At 43.8% G+C, this 20,599-nt stretch overlaps 2 protein-coding genes across 2 annotated transcripts in view; one reads left to right on the top strand and one right to left on the bottom strand.

The window, feature by feature from the left end:
* Positions 1–2,537: 2,537 nt before the first annotated feature.
* On the top strand, positions 2,538–11,301 carry CSRP2 (cysteine and glycine rich protein 2). Its single transcript, XM_064701979.1, has 6 exons — positions 2,538–2,597; positions 6,371–6,489; positions 8,392–8,560; positions 9,549–9,681; positions 10,348–10,441; positions 10,993–11,301. Exons 2-6 carry the CDS (start codon positions 6,378–6,380, stop codon positions 11,067–11,069), a joined length of 585 nt encoding a protein of 194 aa, XP_064558049.1. The 5' UTR covers positions 2,538–2,597; positions 6,371–6,377; the 3' UTR covers positions 11,070–11,301.
* A 1,878-nt stretch (positions 11,302–13,179) lies between these two features.
* ZDHHC17 (zinc finger DHHC-type palmitoyltransferase 17) overlaps positions 13,180–20,599 on the bottom strand; it is a 65,564-nt gene continuing 58,144 nt past the window's right edge. Inside the window, exons 14-17 of the mRNA XM_064701978.1 lie at positions 19,815–19,898; positions 19,252–19,409; positions 18,324–18,418; positions 13,180–16,312 (exon numbers count right to left, since the gene is read on the bottom strand). Of these exons, the coding sequence (XP_064558048.1) occupies positions 16,174–16,312; positions 18,324–18,418; positions 19,252–19,409; positions 19,815–19,898 (476 nt within the window). The 3' untranslated portion in view covers positions 13,180–16,173. The remainder of the gene's footprint in view (positions 16,313–18,323; positions 18,419–19,251; positions 19,410–19,814; positions 19,899–20,599) is intronic.

The following is a 20,599-nucleotide window of genomic DNA, read 5'->3' as shown; positions in this document are numbered from 1 at the left end:
AGGTGTGAGACTGCTTTCTGCACTTTTCTCTTACATTCTATCCCTCTACAAAGGGAGAACGAGTTTTGTGTGGAGCCTGTGGGCTTTCCCATGGCTAAGGAAGCAGAAGAAGAGAGAGGAAACACACACACACCCAACCTCCCCAGCCCCCTGAGCTGCCGAATTTGCAGGGGAAAGGAACAGGAGCTCTTAATACACTTGAACACTGCTTTTCAGCAATAAACTGCCCTAATTATAACCTGCTGAGCTCAAAATGGCAAAAGCCAGACAAAAAGCTGGCAGACTGCAGAAGTCAGGCTGCCATGGTGGCTAGGTGGAAATTTCTCCCCAAGTCAGTGCGTAGAGGCATCGTCTGAAATTTTGGGTGAGTCAGAAAGAGTAGCTTACAGCAGGTGTTAGTTAGGCAGGAGCACAGGGAAGGCTAGGATCGGGTCAGGAGGATGCTGAGGAAGGTGGAGGGGGCAGTGGGGCTGTTTGGGCAATGGCAGGCATGTTCGGGATGACAGGTTGAAGGAGCGCAGGACAGCAAGGAGGAATGCAGCAGGGCTGGATCCAGGCTTTATCTTAAATAAATTCTGAACTATGCTCTCAGGAAAGAAACAAAGACACCTGCAGAGGAGATAGAATAAGTATGCTCATAAATAAAATAACTGTGTATTTATAGATAACAAATATACCTATGCATACTTAAATTTATAAAATTTATTGATAAAAATAGTCCATATTAATAAAAATAGTCCATATTAATAAAAATTAAGTATGTGGTAACATTTTCCATTCTTTCATTTGTTTTTCTTCATTCCAAGGTATTATTCCCAAGTGTTGCAGTAATGTATGCTTAATATTGTTCCTATAGTAATGGACATACTTGATATACTTATGTCTGACCCTCATGGTTACTCTGTTTCTGACAAACTGACTAAATACTAAACATGAGAAAATGAAATACTGGGTGCCAGACTGTCTTCTAGCTCACTCAGCAGTGCCTCAACACTGAAGAGTGTTTTATTTCGTACCAGCATGGCCCCTTAGTCACAGTGAGAATTTCCTTTCTTTGAGCATGGTCAGACCTTGCTAGGTCTGCAAAGTTTCTTTCTCTCCATTGGGATCTCTGCTGTTTATTTTTTGTAGTGTGTAGGAAATATTATCAAAAGACAAAATCTATTAGCTCTGGAGGCTACCCGAGGAGACATGGTAAGTAACTCAGCATCATCACACGCAGCTCCAGCAGGGCTGGGAGCAGGACAAGTTGGACAAGAGAGCACAGGCTCTGTTGCAACAAATGGAGTCAGCCTGCTCTGACTCACAGCCTCTCATCGACTCTGAGAGATCTGCTCCCTTCATGCAACCTCCAATTAAAGAAACAACAGTTGCTAACACTTCTGCTTCTCCTAGTGCTCACTGCCCTCAAAGCTTAGCATAAAGTTTTTGCTGTGATGCTTGAGGTCAGACTCTTGGTCTTGCTCACAACACCAGCTTGTTCCACAGGAACAGATACTGGCTTTGCTTATGGAGCAGGACTCCGAGATGCACATAAATCATGCACAGTCTGGTCACTCAAGATTCTTTACAAATAAAAAAAAAGAAAATTAAAAAATGGAAAGCAAAACATCTCAGCAAGTTGCAGCTGCCAGCATGCAGGCTGCAGTACATGGAAAGTACATTTTAAGGCGGGGAAGAGTAACCCTTGTACTCTCTGACGTGGGGTGGAGGTAATTTTCAGTCACCTCACAGTACAGGCAGTTTGGGCCCAGCGACACATCACCCAGTGTCTGTGCCCGCAGCTCGGTGGGATCTCTCTCACCCCAGCGAGGACACAGCCCACCTCAATGCACAGCGCTTGTGCAGGAGGGCTCCTGCGTGCTGCCTCCGCCAAGCTCGCCGGGCCTCATTCCTGGGGCTCCATCCCTGGTGCGTGTGAAAAGGTCGCTCCCGTGCTGCCTGGCATTCCTGTGGGCAACGAGTAGGTGACTTGGTATTGGGTTAATAACGAGCAGGGGATAAACCCACATCTCCCGCTAGGCATAGGGAGCCCTGCGCATAATCCTGAAACCGACAGAGTCAGTGTGCAACAGCCCTGGGAAACCGGGACGCTTACAGAAAGCAGCTGAAGCCTCGGGCAGTTTTCTCCAGCATGCTGTAGACAGCGCTAATTGCCGGCCTCTTGTGAAAATATTGTGGCCCCTCCTCATCAGTCCCCACTGGAGCAGTGGTTCAGCGGGAGCTGCGGTGCCGAGTCCCCGAGGCTCCCACGAGCCGGGCACAGGCTCCTGCCTGCGCCCGCTCCTCATGTCCTGGGAAACCGCTTTCCCGACCCCAGCATCCTTTCCCTGTGCTCTGGGGAAACTCCATCACGGAGCCGGCAAGTAGGTCAAGCAAAACCCTAAAAGTGGGTGAAACCGCAAGCCGGGGCGCTGCGGTCCGAGGCTGCAGCTGGGCCATGTCCCGCTGCCCCCGGGGCGGCCCCGGCAGGGCCGGGCCCCGCGTCCCTCGGCCCGGCCGGCCCAGCGCGGGCAGCGGGGCCCGGCCCCTCTGGCTCCGCCCCGGCGCTTTAAGGCGCCGCGGGGCCGCGCCGGGCTGAGACGCGCCGAGCCGAGGTGAGTGCCGGGGCAGCGGGGCCGGAGCGGACTCTGGCAGGGCTCGGGGGTGGCAAGCGGCACATGGCGAGCCGGGGCCGGGGAGGTGGCGGGGGCGATGCTCACCCGCTCCGCTGCTCTAATGATGGAGCTGCCACGCACCGGGCTTCCCCGACAAAGCCGTCTAGGATAACCGGATAGCCTGGAATTCTTGTGTGTCTGTCTTGCGGCTGGCTTAGGTCTCTTGAATCTGAGCCGCTGTTAGCAAACGGGTCAGAAAGGACTTGGCGGCTGGCGCGGTTTGTCCCGTGGAGGCGTGCTGGGTACGAGCAGCTGCTATCAAGCCGCAGCAGACAGCCAGAATTATTGGTGTTGGCAGTGAGATCACCTCGATGTTTGATTGCTGCTTTTGAGCTCCCCGGAGGCCTGCAGGAACAAGCCAGAGATCCCGAGGGAGCAGGGCTGGCGGTCTGAGCCCGCTCCCCGCGGCACTCGGCAGGGAGCCCTGGGCAGCAGCAGGCTCCGGGCACCGCTGTGAGGAGCGGTGCGCTGTCCCGGGGCACCGCTGTGAGGAGCGGTGCGATATCCCGGGGCACCGCTGTGAGGAGCGGTGCGATATCCCGGCCCGCTGGAGGAGCGTGCGATATCCGGCACCGCTGAGAGCGTGCGTATCCGGGCACCGCTGTGAGGAGCGGTGCGCTGTCCCGGGGCACCGCTGTGAGGAGCGGTGCGATATCCCGGGGCACCGCTGTGAGGAGCGGTGCGATATCCCGGGCACAGCTGTGAGGAGCGGTGCGCTGTCCCGGGCACAGCTGCTGCTGGGCACCAGCCCTCGCCCCCGAGGCGCCTCCTGAGCACTGCTGCCAGGAGGCAGCTCCTGCTGTTGAGTAACTGAGGAAATATTGCCGTTCTTCCCACGCAAGCGTCATAGGAACATCATGGGGAGGATAAATGGAAATACTTTCCCTGGAAGAGAATATGGTTACCTTGACCTACCCACTTCAATTTCTTTTTATTTTTCATTTAATGAATTCCCAAAGCCCTTATCAGAAGTTTTGAGTTAGCTAATGGTTGTCGGGTCGTCTAGTATTCTGTCTCTCTCGGGGAAGAAAGGGTGGAGCTGCACCCTGTCTTGCCCAACATTTCATGTGAAATATGGGGCAAAGCTGGGGAAACCTGATTCAGGTCCTCAGCTGTAGTGGTGTGCATGGAAACTGAATTATTGTCTGCTAACAAAACGATTAAGGTAATGCAGGCTTATGAAAATGCGCAGTAGAACATGAGGATGGTGGTGATGAGAGGAAAAGACAGAAGTAGTTCTTGTACCAAATACCATTTACATTTTGGAAAGCAAACAAAGTGGAAAGGAATCTTTTCTCCTTTTCTTTTTCCCCCCCTGTCTGTACATTCCTTTTCCAGAGTGTTGTGCAGCCTATATTCTCTTTAGCTAAGGACGCTCTTTGCTCTGATTGATGTCAGCTGCTGTGCAGTAGCACAGCCAAGCACTTGGATAAAAGAAATGGAATCTTGATTTTTAGACTGTACAGTTGTGCCAAGAATGACAAAAGCAAAGTGGGAAATGTCATAAAACTAATTTTATGAGCTAGGTCAGGGTATTAGTGCTAAACCATGGAGCAGTAATGATGCTAATCCCATGGAAGTATTAAACAAAGGGCTTTCTCAGTAATTGGTGTCAGTGTGCAAATGGCACTGCTCAGCCACTCCAAGCAAGGTTCCTAAGCGGTTGCTTAGGAATGTACCTAAGGTGCCCCAATTTAGGTTAATAAACTAATCTCATTTTCCCACATGCTGTGAATGGCTGTCTGCCTGTCTTGGACAAAGGTCTTGTAGCAGCTACCTGGCAGCATGTCTTACTTGGGAACCACACGTCCTACCTTGCACTGCTGAACTGCTGCTGCTCATGCTGCTGGGGTGGGAGGCTTGTTTCACCAGGCAAGATGGGTCACATAATTCAGGTTTAGCCAAAACTGCTGCTCTCAGTTGTGATTTGGGAGCCTGCTCTACCTTGCCTGGGGTACAAGTCGCTCTGCGCTGAGGCCTGTCCCACCCTTTGGGAAAAAGCTCTTCAAGCAAAGTGCTCCTCTCTGGCTCCCTGGGGTGGCACTCCCAGCTCCTCTCTGTTGACAAGAGAGGCAACTGGAGATTGGTAGTCCTCTGCTCCTGGCTCAGAAGCATGAGCGCAGAGTTAGCTGAAGGCAGCATGCTCTGGGCTTTGTGTGGGGATGATGTTGTGTGTATCTTCTCCTTGTCAGGCCTAGGAGAGCCTCTCAGGGCGGGTTTTGCAAAACTGAGGGAGAGTTTTGCAGAGAAAAGTCAGAAGCTCCCAAGAAATTCCTTCCCAGCCTCCCTCCCTGATGGCTGACTATGTCCTGCTGTGGGAACTCTGAAGGGAGGCAATGCTCTTGCTGGTGGGGGAGGAAGGCAGGAGGTGCCTTTGGGCACCTTCCAGTGGGCAAACCATGGTCCTTGTCCAAAAGCCGTGTGTGAAATGAGGATCAGTAAGGAGCACTGGGGTGATGAGTGCTGAGCAGCTCTGCTGAGTTAAGCTCCTGGAGGCAGTAGCCCTGTCCGGCTGCTGCTGGCCTCTGTGCTGGTGGGAGGTGGTGCTGCTGAGCTGAGCCTTCAGCAAACACAGCTGTGTTAGCTCACGGTAGCAGCACTGGTGGCGGGAGGAAAGCCCCACAGATCTCAAGGGTGATGGGCAGGGATCTGCTTTGGAGCTTTAACCCCAGACAGCAAATGGGAGGAGCTGGGGGGGAACCGCTGATGGTGGTGCCAGAGAGTGCAGGGGTGTTCAGGAGGGAGCAGATCAGCTTGAGATGGGACAGCTACTGCTTCTGGCTTAATGTAAGAGACTGTTCCCAAGGCTACAGGCTGACACAGTGGGTGAGATGCCTGTCCCCAGAGTTTTCTGAGTGTCCATTGCAAGTAATGCATGAGAGGGGGTTTCACTTCCTTTTAAATCAGCTGTGGCTACTTGACCAGTTGGGTTTGGTTGATATACCGGCCTGGTAAAGGTGCAGTTCATGTAACAGGGGTGGAGTCCCTGGAAAATAATCCCCCTTAAACTTCTTTGAAGTGCAGGTGTGATCTCAAAGGAGTTCAGAATGTTCCTACAACCCTAATAAGTGGTTTTCCGGTGAAGTGAACTTTGGCTTGTTCCACATCCCAAATGACAGGCCCTGCAGTAAAACAAAATGCCATTGTTGGCATAACTGGTTTGCTTCTATCAGACAAGAGGCCTAGCATTAGTGAAGCATAGAAACTGAAATTATATCCATCTGGGGGCATTCGTTCCAGGTACAGTAAAGCTCTTTTGCATGAAACTGTAATTTGTGCGTATCCAATTTATATAACTTTCAAAATCCCCGGGCAGGGACAGAGGACATGGCTCGTGAAGGCTGTGTCTCTGTTTTTCTTGCTGTTCAGCAGCAGTGGTCTCTGTTCCCCTTGCCAGTTCGTCTGCTTTTACAAATAGCCGTAGAGAGCCTGCCTAAGCCTTTAAGTCTGGTCTGGCATCTGAAGAGCTGGGAAATTGAACTGGTCCCAAAATCTTCTCACGCAGTGGAGGGTCATGTTTTTAAACGGTTGATGAAATTACAGAGTTGTGCTCTGATGCCACCCAAACTTCACAGATCTGGTTTAAAGGAGCCTGTAAGCCAGGGCTGTCCTGGGGCCAGGGTGATGGAGAACACTGCATTTAACAATGAGTCTTAATTGTTAATGTGCATTTAACAATACCCTCCTCCCCTCCTGCCTGGCTGGGCACACAGAACCAGCATGCCGAACTGGGGAGGTGGCAACAAATGCGGAGCCTGTGGCCGCACCGTCTACCATGCTGAGGAGGTGCAGTGCGACGGGAGGAGCTTCCACCGCTGCTGCTTCCTCTGCAGTAAGTATTCTCCTCCAAAATATCTCCTGCCATAGCTGGGGGAGTCACAGCAGCAGGGGGCTGGTCCACAGGATGTGTCCCTGACACTGGGAGGGGCACTGGCCAGAGGTGAGTTTGTCTGTCATGATTCCTGCTTCTCCATGTGCTTCCTGGGCTTGGCAGTCCTGAGGGGAGAGCTCACCTCTCAGTCAGAGGTTTTGTCATGTCTCAGAGCAGAGCACATCCATTTGTACTCTTGCCAGGAGTACAAATTTCCTCAGGAGTCTAAGGGATCCTGAGGCTGGAAACCTGGCTTAAGTGTTGCTCATGCAGAGGAGGAAGGCCAGTGGCAGAGCCTTGTTTGCGCTGATCTGAGCTCAGCTGGGCTTCTCCCCGTGGTCCTGGGGCTGGCAGAGGCTGCAGGAACAGTTATCAAACTGCTGCCCTGGGGTCCTGTGCAGACCAGGACAGCAATGCGCTCGAGCACAGCAGAGTTGTTGATGCTTTAGCACAGCCAAAAGCCTAAACTTTCTTGGCACAGAGGCCTGTGGTTTATTTCAGATGAAAGGAGTCCAAAGCATTATTTTCCAGTCCAACCAACAAGCCTAGTGAGGCATTGAAAATCGCTTTCTGTGCTGAAAATACCTCTGCTTAGATGAGGGGAACAAAGGGTCTCTGTGAATTGGAGGCTCCTACTTTGCGAGCAGACAGCCTCTCTGTCTGAATCAGAGAATTTTACCTTATTGCAAACATGAGGTACTGCTTTTCCCCACTTGTTGGTGATTAATACATATGGGTAGAACTAGGGTGTAGCCTTCTTATATTGGCTGCAGTTACCTTGGGCCTCTCAAACAAGTTTGCTGTTAAGTCTGCTGCCTAGCCTTGGTGTGCTGTGCTGGCATTGAGAGCTCGGAACACCTACACTCCTTTCCTTGAGCTCTACAGTGGTCACAAAAAACAAAGATTAGATGCCTCGGCTGCCTCATTTTCAGCCTTTTATGGGAGTTACTATTAAAAGAAACCTGGAACTTGCGGTCAAACAATGGCTCTAGTGTGTCTGAATACATGGTTTTCCTTAGTGCATACTTCTGTTGGGGTTAAAGTCCATAGGCTTAACAAACATGCATTAATTGATTTACTTATTGGATATTATATAAAAAGAACCTTAGAGCTAATGATTGCCATACTCAAAAGTCACCCAGTGTTTTGCAGACATTAAAATCTTTAAACAAAAAATTCATTGAGAGTGTTTCTTTTTTTCTCCCCCAAATTCTTTTTCATGGGCATAATGCTGTTGCAGATGGAAAGGGCATGGCAGTTGGCATACAAAAGGAGATTTAGGAAGGAAATAGTTCTCCTTTCTACTGTAACCTTGAGTAGAGGGCTTGCATTGTGCTGGAGGACAATGTAGGAATGCCAGAAAAGCACAGCCCCTCCTGTGTCAGCTGAGAACCAGCCCCAGCTCTGCCCTGAAGCAGTACTGGGGGGGTGAGGGAGGTGGGAAACCTTGAAGATTCCGGTTTTTTCCCAGCCCCACCCTGGCCAAAAGGGCAGAGGAGGGGCTCTTCTGTACTGATAGACTTTGGCTTCATGCTGTATGGCATCTGTTAAGGGAAACTGCTGACTGCCCTCTCCGGGTTTCTGAGCAGCCTCGTTCATCAAACCACGGCAAGTTTCCAGGCTTTAAATGTCACGGTCATGAAGAGGTGGGAGGGAATAGAGCCCTTTATGGGGCTAAGCATAATTCACAAATTCAAACAGCAACTTGCTCCCTCTAATCTGTCGTGGTCCCACTGCCTAATGGGAAGAATTTTGGACAGGGAAAACCATAACATCACTTCTCACTTGATTTTTGGCTTACCATGTGTGCTGATGGAAATAGTCCCTTAAGGCAGTTTAATTGTTTTGTTTTTTTACCTCCAGTGGTCTGCCGGAAAAACTTGGACAGCACAACTGTAGCAATTCATGATGCTGAAGTTTACTGCAAATCTTGCTATGGGAAAAAGTATGGCCCAAAAGGTTATGGATATGGCCAAGGGGCAGGCACGCTGAACATGGACAGGGGAGAGAGACTAGGCATCAAGCCTGAGAGGTGAGTGAACTGATTTGGGGGTGCATGGCCCTTGTCCTTCAGTACTATTTTCAGAGGAGTCTTTCAGGCTGGATTTTGTTTATGTTCATGTTGGGAATAGAAACACTGCAAAATACCCCGGTCTAGTTGAATGCAGGGCATTGAACCTGCATTGCATGAAGCTCCCACTGGTGACTGTGTGAGTCAGAACAGTAGAAGCAGGAGTTAGTGCAAGCAAGGACACTCATTTTATGAATGAGCCATAGGGGATTGGATTATGGAGCTGCTGATGGCATTGCATGAGCTCGCAGAGGTGAATGTGGGTCTCACATTGCTCTACTGTTCTACAGATTCTTGCAGGGATGGATTTGGACAACTGAGAATCAAGCAGAATGAATTTTTAATTGGCAAATGAAGAACCATTTGTGCTTAATTATAGCCAAAACCAAAAGTCACATTAAATAGTAAACATTCCTAATCTGATTAAGTTCTTGCTGTAAAGCAGAGCATTAGGAATGCCAGAAAAGCACAGCTTTTCTGTGGAAAGAAGCTGAGGTATGTCTCACAACGTGCTTCATGCAAGTTCCCAAATGACTGCTTAACGTTTATATGATGTATGCTCTGTAGCCAGATTCAGTGATCCATTCAGGTTCCTGATTATAATCAGTGGACAGGAACTTAACAGAATTATTTGTAGCTTACTGTCTGAAAAATCCGTGTTCTAATGGAGTTCAGTTCTTCTAGTTAAGTGAAAAAAGGAAGGCTCTGAAGAAATTAGCCTTTACAGTACCTTCTTTTTATCCTTTAAAGCATGGCCTTTCTCTTCTTGTTGTTGTGGCTTTGGTTTTTTCTCTACCAAGTGTAATTGGATAGCCTTTCTGGTAACTTACTTCTCCAGTTTTGCAGCAGTACTGTATTCTGTACCATGTGCTGGTCTGCTCATGTTGCTAAGCAGAGCAAGAGATCATTTTAGTAAGAGCAGAGAAAACAAATGTCCTGTTTCTTTCAGCACTCCTTCTCCTCACCGGCCCACCACAAATCCAAACCCTTCCAAGTTCGCTCAGAAGTTTGGAGGGACAGAGAAATGCTCCAGGTGTGGTGATTCTGTTTATGCAGCAGAGAAAGTAATAGGAGCTGGCAAGGTAAGGAACTGCATGTGTCGTTTTGTACCTGCTATGTGGACTTTAAATTGGGCAAGGTGTGTTATGTCAGTCCCAGCAGGGAATCAACTGCAGGGCAGTTACCTTAAAACTGCATTTCTATGCACTGGAAATAATCAAATCAATCAACTTAATTGAAAAAAAAGCACTTGAAATGCAGGGTGATGAGTGACCACCTTAGAGGTGAAGATTTAATATTGTCTCATGTTTAAGACTTGAAGAAAAGTACAGAAGCCCCTCACCCAGAAGAGGAAACAATCTTTAGGTGTGCAGCTTGTGAAGGAGGCCGAATGTTTCATCTAAAGAATGTTTCATCTGAAGGGGGATGGTCTCTGAAAATACCATGTTAAACTGCCTATCAGTCTGCCTGGTGTCTGGCTTACTTGCTACAGAGAGTCAAGATTGCTCAGAATTGATCACAGCAAGCCCAAACTTTCAGAGTGCTGCTCTGAGCAGAATGTTGGGTGGAATCCGGGGCTTTGTGCTGCTCACAGAAATGCAGATGCTCGTCTGCTACTGGTGCACTTCAGCTGCTTTTCATTGCACCAGTCTCTAACCAATAGTGATGCAGATATCTCCAGTTAATGTGGTTTTTTACCAACTTGGGCATCCTGTGTATTAATACTACTGTCTTTATTTTTTCTCTAGCCATGGCACAAGAACTGCTTCCGATGTGCCAAGTGTGGAAAAAGCCTAGAATCTACAACCCTAACTGAAAAAGAGGGAGAAATCTATTGTAAAGGTGAGAAAAGAAGCAAAGAGCATTTGTTTATGGTTCAAGATGCCTTACAAGGACAAATAGTCAATGTCTTGCTGATATAAGAAACATTCTGTAAGTCATAGGAATAGAGTGAAAAATGAAATGGATATTACTGAAGCTGCTGATGTGATTGACATCTGCATCAAGTAAAACATCACATACTGAGAAATGCAGCAGCAGCCTTGCCCTGTGCCTGATCAGAGTAAGGAAACAAGCCAGCAAGCATTGTGCTCTGCCTTCTTGAGTGGTTGTGCATATAAACTTGATCCCACACAGTGGTTTGATGATAACAAAGACTTAACAGATACCAAGCCACAGACTGGACCTGTGAATTGCTCTCACAGATGGAACAGTCTTGGCTACTGAGTTCAGTCCTGTTAGTTATGCAGCTTAACAAAATGTTTCTAAGTGTTGCTTCCCAAGGGGATATTCTAGTGACTAAGGAGAAGCCACTGAGAGGCTTAGCCCAGACAGTGCTGTTCTTAATTAACGTGCTAGAAGACTCAGCTGCTGTGTGTTCATCTTTCTCACAGGTTGTTATGCGAAGAACTTTGGCCCCAAGGGATTTGGGTATGGCCAGGGAGCAGGTGCCCTCGTTCATGCCCAGTGAGGGGGCTAAAAACGCCATCCAGTTCTGCTGAGATCCTGCCAGAAGGAGCAAGAGTTTTCCAAATGTTACTAACTACTGTGAAACAGATACTAGTTACTGTAGTGTACCTTCAGCCAATGATTTTAAAAACAAACACACACACTGCTTTTTTTCTTGCCTTGTGTATCACACTGTAACACTTTTAATACTGAGCATCAATTCAATAAAGCTTTGCTTGTTGATATACCCTAAATCTAAGTGTTGCCTACTTTGTCAGCAATAAAAGTGAGGGGAGTGTTACTGGGTACTTCAGGGGTGGAAGAATGATGCTTCACAGACTTGATGCACAGCTCTGCTGAAAGCTGGACATACGCAGTCATGGCCTTCAGAGCTGAATAACTCTCCTACAGCATCACACCATAATATACGTGTGTGCAAGGCAAAGAGCTGCTTGCTGCACAAAAGTAGTAAATCTTAATCTACTGCTCTCTAGGGTGACACAGCTCTGAAAGTGATAGATAAGGGGTACCTGTGTGCCTAAATGGCTGCCTGTCTCTGGCACAGAGTCTCCAGTAAATGAAAACCAAACCGTAATATTCTGAGGGACTGGGCGTGCTTTGGTATTGAGGTACTGTTATGCACAGAACTTGCTGTGCAGGAATACTCCACCCAGACAGCTGCAGATTAAGAAGTTAGGTAAAGACAGGAAAAGAACTTTGAAACTCTTGTCTAGTTTGAGAAACAAGCTGATACTTTTTTGGGACAAAAGAACCCTTCACAACACTGAATTTATGGAAACACATATAACTGGGACTGCTGCAATGAAACACTAAGCAATTGTGTCAGCATGGTCTAAAGCAGTTTCAAGCAACATCTATGACCGTGGTCTGAGGCAGTGAAGCAGTTCAAGCCAAAAGCCTAATTAGAAAAATATGTACAACTCAAAATAATACACAAAAGAGTATTTTGTACAGGTTATAAAGGAACCATGTGGACAGGAGGAAAAACAAGCCAGCTCAGTGACCCAATAACTTGTCCAGTTCACAGAGCAGGAAAGATTAGAGCTGAAAAAGACAACAGTAACTCTGAAGCAGCACATTTCAGGCGGGAGTGAGACAGTAAACAACAGCACAGCCTAGGAAACCTAGGAAAACTTCTCAGTCCTGCTACTCATACCATGGACATTGCTTTCATAGCAAGTAAGTCTGATTTTACCAAAAGGCAGCTAATGGGAGGTGCAAGGCACTGAGCTCTAGTAGAAGCATAATGAGGGTGCAGAGGGCTGGCTTCTTTCCAAAAAAACCCAAACCCAGGAACCAGTTTGCAAATCATCAGGACTCCCAAACACAGCAATTCATCTGGTGGAGAACTGCAAATCTTGGATGGAGATCTTCAGCACAGGCTGAAAGTCTTCCCTAGTCTTTTCCTGACAAGCTAATGGATGGTCAGCCCAGACACAGCCTCACCAGGAACACTGCCTGGGGAAGGGGTGAACACCACCACCAATTCTCAATGCCAATAGCAAAACAAGGCTCAGTGGAAAACCACCTTTTTCTTCCCTTTAGATGTGCTCCTAAGTCCTAGCCTTACACTTTGATACACCTTGATGGTTATAAATATCCTGATTAGATTTGAACTTGGATTGTTACCTTGTTTCTGCTCAAACTCTAACTTCTGCTCAATCCTCTAGTGTGGATCAGAATAGCCAAGGTAATCTGTGTCCTGCAAGTGCCACTCAGAAGCACACACATCTTGGTGGCACATCCTAGCCCTATGTAGATGCCTGGCTGACCCTTAGAATACTTCAAATGACATTATCATAATGTCATATATGAAAGGACATTAGGCCACATGAAGCATTCCCTAGATGGAGTTCTCCCTTAAGAAAGCATGCTTGCCAGCATGCTTCACTCAAAAGACAGGAATATTTAATTTAGTGAATGCTAACTTTAATTGGTAGTGCAAAGGTGTAATTTACCACAGTGTAGTAAATCATAGGATTTCACATCTGTTCATATTTGGGTGCATGCCATCTGTAAGACACCTGTACATTTTTCCAGAAAGGCTTCTGAAACTGGACACAAACTACACTGTATGAAATCACACCCCAAGTCAATACAAACACTGCATCTAAGAGTCAATATTTATTTGATTAATAACTTACAAAATTTAACAGATTTCATTTATGTAAGGAGAGCTAGTTTATTAAACATTTTACAGATTTTTTTTTGTTCACAATGTAATACACATCAAGATCTTGACAGTATTAAAATAATACTTGGCACAGTTATAAATAATATACAAAAAAATCCACAGCTTAAAATGTAGTGATGCTGTTTTACACATTAATTGAAAAAAAATCTGGTGGACATCAAAGAATACAAAAACCTGCAAAGAAACAGCACATGTTTAGGGCCAAGACAAAATTCCTATTTATTCTACCTATGTCAGATTAAGTTGGTCTGATCTGCTGTTGGTCTAGATCAGCTTAAGTTTCAGAAGCAATGCAGTTTTGGTTCAACAAGTGAATTTTAAGTTTGATAACTTGACAGAAAAATGCTGCATAGTTGGCTCCCCCCTGCTTGCTTTATGATTTCACATCAACAATTCAGTGTTACTCAAGACAAGTTACATTTTGCACTGGAAACTTCATACATCCCAAATCCATATATGCATGTTGATTTTCACAACTACCTACTATCGCTCAGATTCTGCAGGTCTCAACAAATCTGTCGCCAGAGAGCTTCTGGCATGGAAATAGCGCAGAACTTCCTACGTGCTACCAAGGATCACCTCTTCTTTTGCAAACACTTTTGACATGGAGTGCATGATACAATTCATGGCATTTAATGCTACTGGGCAAATGTGACCAAAACTTGCATCATGCACTGAACTGGGTGATATTTTATAAAGTGTATTGAAGCTCCTTAAGCCAACTGACCCCCAGCTAAAATGTGAAAAAAGAAATTAATAAAAAAATATGCAGAACACCATTGGTGATCAAAACAAACCATAGTGTAAAGCTTTCATGCTTTTTTCTGATTAGAAAAAAAATATGAATAACTGAAGTCAACTGTTTTCACAGAAATAGAGCATGTTTTTGTTAGGATTAAAAATTTTGTCTGACAACAGTAGCCAAGGCTTATTCACCCCTATACCCAAACCTCTCCTGCTAAAAGTGTCCAAGACAGCATTGATTTTTCCAGTATTAAACATTCAAGGACTCTGATGCTGCACTTCTGTAAATCCTGATATCTGGTACTTGCAAACTAAGTGTGTGTCTTGAGATCAATGAACAACTACAGAAAAAATGTTTACTTGCAAATACTGAACATCAACTATTTACAGTTTCACTGCTCCTCCTACTAAGGCAAGGGCCGGGAATACCACTAGATTGCTTTATTATCTGTAATCTGCATATTACAGAAAACGCTAATTTTGCCAAGCATCAAACATGCAGTGAATTTGCAGGGCATAATGCCTATTAACAGCAATATTTAACATCACTAAAAGCTCATTAGATATCTTCCTATACTTTTTTGGTTGAATAAAATGAAAATGAGCAGCTTTAAACACACTAAACACACACTCACAGAGAGAAAACTATTTGATAAATTATTTATATACAGATACACATTCTTTACACTGGTCTCAGACATCTGCTTTCAGGACCCTCCCCAAACTCCCCTCACAGGTTCCTTGAACCACTGGGTTGCTACAGCACTTAGAAGAGAACTAAACTGATTCTCAGTCTCTCTGTAAACAATAGTTAAGGAAGCAGTGAACAATTCACTATGAGTATATGAAAACACCGTAACAAAAATCAGTGCATCACATTCAAGAAAAGCCCCTTTGGAATGCAATTTCAGATCATTCCTTACCTTCCAAACACATCTGTAGCATGAGAACTTAAAAACAGAAATTAGGGTGATCTCCACGTGCCAACGCACCATCTTCCTCAGAACACTGCTCTGCTCTTTCTGTGCGCACGTGCCATTACGGGGATTCTTAATTTTTTGTTTTTGTTAAAGTTTGGGTTCCATTATTTCACATCCAAATGAAATAAGCATTTCGGGCAACTTTGGGTTCTTCTTCTCCAATTGCATTCAATTTTAAACTATCTTGTCTTTTAATAACTGAGACTTTTGCTTTTACATCTGTGGTATCCCCCATGTAATTTCTCTTCCAATGTGTCTCCAAATACACTACACTGTACTGTATGAGGACCAAACCTAATACTAAAACATTGCTAGTTTGTAAGTTGCTTATACAATTACTTCAAAGATAATTATTTTTCCCCACTTTTTTCCCTGAACATTATATACTGTAAACTAATTTTACAGGTGTATCATGCATTTAGGCAGGGCTTTAAGTTTGACAGAAAAGCTTTCCTTACTGGCGCAGCTGTTTATTTCAGACTACATTATTTCAGAACAGGGTTGTTACAAGTATTTAGTTGTACCACTAACTGGTGGCAAAAACAATCACCAAAAAACATGGGCAACATATTTTTACTCAACATTACCTGACGTGCCCTACTGCTATAACTTAACATGTTACAGGGGATCCCCACCACAAGATGTTTATAACAGTACTGAAAAGCACATTTTTCAATGTACATCTTACTACAGAAAATCTGTATTAAAAAAATCACATTACAGGAACTACAACATAGCGATCAGTGAACTCTGTATCATGAAATTTAGTTTTATATTCTAGATTCTTGTTTCAGTGGAATAATTGATATTGGGATACAAATTTTTCTGCTCAGCACAATATAACTACTTATGTCAATACTTCAATAATCTCATGCTCCATTGTGAAAGACATTAAATAAAAAACCTGATAACAAATACTGTGAATATGTTGTCATGAATAATTCTCATGTTAAGAACTGTTAAAATCCCTTTTTGATCCTCCTCCTCTTCCTTATCAGGTTTGGCAGTTTATTCTGTCCATTTTTACTTTTGTTAATAAAATTCTGATGAAGAGAAGGTACCTTTATGATTCATCATCAGCCCTACACATAGCATGCTACTCTTCAAGGGATGCGGAGTCGAGAGAGAGAGAGGGAAAATTTTCCAGGCACCACTCAGGATGATATGCTCACAGGATGAAGGTGGTGCTACACTAGCTGGTAGCCTGATCCTGAAGTTTGGTCATATTCTATTGTATACTGCCTTGTCCAGTCCACAATAACAGGCCGAAAAAGACCACAGCATCTGAATTCAAAGAAGTCTATAATGTTCCTTATACATCCATGGCTAAAAACAAAAGAGAAACACACATTAGCAAGCAATATCATAGCTCATCTTACAAAGTACACAATCTTTTGCCTACCTACAAATTTGATTCTCCACCCTTAAAGTTTCTAACTTTAGAAAATGAGCTCTGTTCAGAATTTTTCTCATACTTGATAAGCAAGTTGATGAGTCAGTTCTGAAATTAGAAGTGGTGACCAGACTGGTAAATGTTTGATCCTTGGGCATAATCAAGACACCAACTTTCTTCCACTATCCACCAAAACATGTTTTTAGCAGTCAATCACCACATAGCGCAACCTGGTAGTTCAGATCTCGTTTTAAGAGGACAGTTGCATTGTACAGATGGATGCAAAGCAAAATGGCATGAAATTAATGTCTTCCTAGAATAATTTCCATATTTATTGGTATCTGTTTCTGCATACATACTGGTTCACCAGCTGCAGGTCTAGAATCAACCAGGTCCCTTGACAACACGAAATTAAGAAAACATGATCTGAATTAAATGAACAATTCAAGCACTTTCTGTGGCTGAATCAATTAACTGTCAAATATTTAAGAAACCTACATAAAAACTCCCAACATGCTGGGAATTTTTAACTTAATTAGACATGGGCTGAACAGATCATAGTTTTCTGGAAGAGAAGCTCATGTAATGATATATGAGTGAGCAGGTCTAAGCAAAAAGGAGATGAAACTATTTGATGTCAATGCTTCATGTGACAGGTGATGCCAAGTCAGTTATTTCAGACATCTGGTGTTATTTTCAGGTGTAATTTTTATAATAGCAGCTATTTCAGTTAAAATGGTTTGTGAATGTGACAGCAATTTGGGATCAAACCAGCACTTTTTTCTTATCCTGTGCACCACCCTGTGTTTTCCAGGCAAATTATTTGGTTTTGTTACAGCTCTAATCTGTAGGAACACTGCAACTACAAGAAATGCTTGTCTGCTTCTCCCACATTTTCTATGAAGAGATATTAAAAAAAGACCACACAAATTCCTAGCACAGAAATCCATCTGCTATAGAACAGAATCACAGAATGGGCAGGTTGCAAGGACCACAGTGGGTCCTTGGCTCAACCAGGGTCATCCCAGAGCTCACTGCACAGGATTGAGTGAATCCATGCTGACTGCTCCTGATCACAGTTCCTATCTCCTTCACCCTGTGTGGCACCAGAAAGAGTAGCAGCTCCCACAGGAGGCACAGCATGTGCAGCAGGATGAGATGTGCTTTTTTCTTTTTCCAGCTCCTTTCGTAACATGCTCTCAACCCACCAATATACCAGCTTCATGCCTTCATTTATGTCCTGCTTTGGCTCCACAAGCTGCTCCATGACCCTGTATTCCATCTCAGTATTATTTCATCCCCAAGCCCCCATCTTTCATCTCGCACCCTCATCACTACAGAAACCAGAATCCCAATCTACTCTTTTACATACTGATGCCCAAAAACTGTATGCATCAGCTTGCTCTCACCCATGCAACACCCACTTCAGCTCCTGGGACATCCTGCTCCCTTCCCCACAAACAGCTTTGGCCATGCTCTTCCTGATGAATAGGAAGAAGGGGAAGTCTCTTTTCTCACAGTAGAGAAAAAGGGAAGCTACTGCACACAGCAACTTCACCGGCACAGTAAGTATTACTCAGGAGAAAGTGCCCAGTGTGGAAATTAATGTCCAGGTCAACATAGACATGCTGCAGTAAGCAACTACCTCTGGTTTGAGCATCTGCTTTATAAAGATGACACTTATTTCCCCATCAACTCTACAGTGAAATACAACCACTGCTGGAAAACATTCTTTTCTGTGTTTGTCCCTCCTATGCTACAAAACATTAATCACTTCCTTTAACTGGACAGAATGTGTAACTGAAAATAGCTGACAAGATTCAGCACTCCAAGTAGAGAAAACAGTCTGGAAGTGTTTAGGTGTGTTCTGCTTCAACAAGCAACGTGATTCAAATGTATGCAAGGCTACACAAATAGGAAAATTGTATAGGCTTCAAAACTTACTTGAATGGGCTTTCAATAGATGTGGTTGTAACTTTAAAGTGCTTATATCTTCTTGCATTCATCCTTTCATTTGTTGTGATACCCAAGCAAGATATCTTAAGACAGGAAGAATAAGTATTTTAGCTCACATAAAAACATGCAACCAAGTACTGCACAAGACAGACTGAGAAAGGACCAAATTTACTGGATTAAATTTATTTTAAAATTCATTTGTAAACAAACGAGTTTTTGACTGGGGAAATTGTCAGGAGCAAACACAAACCATACGACTTTGAAATTGATACATGTTGTAAGTGACAAATATTGTAAAAATGGAGGACAAAATTTAAACTTCCTGAAAAGTTTTATCTAAGCCTTACAGGATAATCTTCCCAGAAGATTTCCTGGAAATAGAAATTAAGTCTCATGGTTCATTAATGACAAGTCATACTTCAAGGCTTTCAGTATGACTTTTCTTTCCATAGAAAGGATAAAAAGAAAAACAACTTGGGTTTGGTCAGACTAGAGTATAATAATATGGCCTCAACTCACACTGAAGCAGTGTAAGAAATTATTGCATCCTCTTTCATGTTACCACTCCCTTTCTGTTAATAACATACAGCATTATTATAAATTTGTCCCATGGCTCTTATCCTCTATTAGTCTTTGTTGCCTTCTTCTGGTCTGTTTTACCTTTTTGTCATTCTGAGAATGGAAAGCAGGAGGTAGGTATTTTAACGTCTTGCAAAAAAATAAAAAAGGGCCATGTGAATTAGAGCTGAATGATGCCTAATACTGAGAGACAGTAGATGCTTGCCTCCTCCAGCAAGGCTGAGAGATTAAACACTTGGTGTAGCACAATGAACATGAAAATTTAAACAACAGAACTATTTGATATTCTTATGCCACTCCCAAGACATGGCATTATGAGCAAAGTGCCCTTCCATACCTGGTACATCTGACACATGAGTAACACAGCCACCCACATGAAGTGAAACACACTGTTTAGAAACATCCAAAACATCCACGGAGAACAGGTAGCGATCTGTGTAACGTAGGTCCAAAATCCATCCTTTGTGTAACTTGTCTCACAGTGGAAACCCCAGTCTAGAGGGGAAAAAAAGTCAAAAAATATACAAAGATTTAAGGTATGTTTGTTTTACAGCAACATATAATGCCCACATTAGAATGTGTTAAATTAAACAGGAAAATGACAAGTGCCAGAATTCTGAGCTTTACTTGCTCTCTCTTCCTTTCCCAGCTCCTTGAATACATGACACATGCACATACTTGTCTGTGATGAAAAAAAAAAAGATCTAGAACAAGAAAAACATCTTCTAAATTAAAATACCCAATATAATCAAATATTAATGTGCAGTTCAATTCCAGGATAAAAATAACCAAAACCCTGATAAGGCAAAGACCTATAAAAATCCATATGAGGAGATAAAGGTATTTAGAAGCAATATTTAGAAGCAATTTTTAAAAAAGCCAAAAATCACTTTTACTCACAAGAGATACATCCATAGATCATCCAGCAGATCATAAAAAGCAGGAAGAACAGGTATCCCATAAAATAACGATGGTTCCCTGCTCCTAAAGTTGCACAACAGGGACCAAATTACTACACTTCCAGCAGAAGAAAGACAACATTACACCAGAAAGTTTAATTGCTTGCTTAGAAGCTACAATATTAAGCCCCTATAACTTCAAAACAGTGAAATTAGCTGGTTTACTTATGATTTTTCTTTTATTTCTCAGACAACAAAGCAATTTTTCTTTAATTTTCTATCATGTTACAACTGCAATTCACTAATTCATTTGTAACCATGAACTAATAAAATTATTGTTTGACAATATTTAGAGCAAAGCTGGTGGCAGCTGTTGCAGAGCCTTTAACAGCCAGGAATTACACATTAATAAGTATTTTTTAAAAGCCACTGAAAAATCATCAAACTATGGAGTTTGCTTTCTTAAAAGTAACAGAAATATGAAGAAATATGCAACCTTCCTTGATAATAAACTAACTCAAATCTTATGTTTGGATGCCTGATGAAGCGAGCTAAAAATAAAATATCCAGTAAAACTTGTAAAACAAATACCTGTAACTGAACAAACAAGGTATAGGAAACTAGCTATAACAATGAATGGGATAAAAATGACTCTGCTTTAGACAGAATTCTAATGAAAGAAAACTCAGTTACTAAAAGACTGATCTATTTTTAACAGTAGCAGAGCTAAAAATATGCCTTTTATGAGAGTACATCATAATTCTGAAGTACTCAGCCTTCCTTCTG

Source organism: Zonotrichia leucophrys, chromosome 1A (assembly GCF_028769735.1).
Source record: "Zonotrichia leucophrys gambelii isolate GWCS_2022_RI chromosome 1A, RI_Zleu_2.0, whole genome shotgun sequence".
NCBI lineage: Eukaryota > Metazoa > Chordata > Aves > Passeriformes > Passerellidae > Zonotrichia > Zonotrichia leucophrys.
Note: the sequence above shows the minus strand (reverse complement) of the source record. Positions and strands in the feature narration are given on the sequence as shown.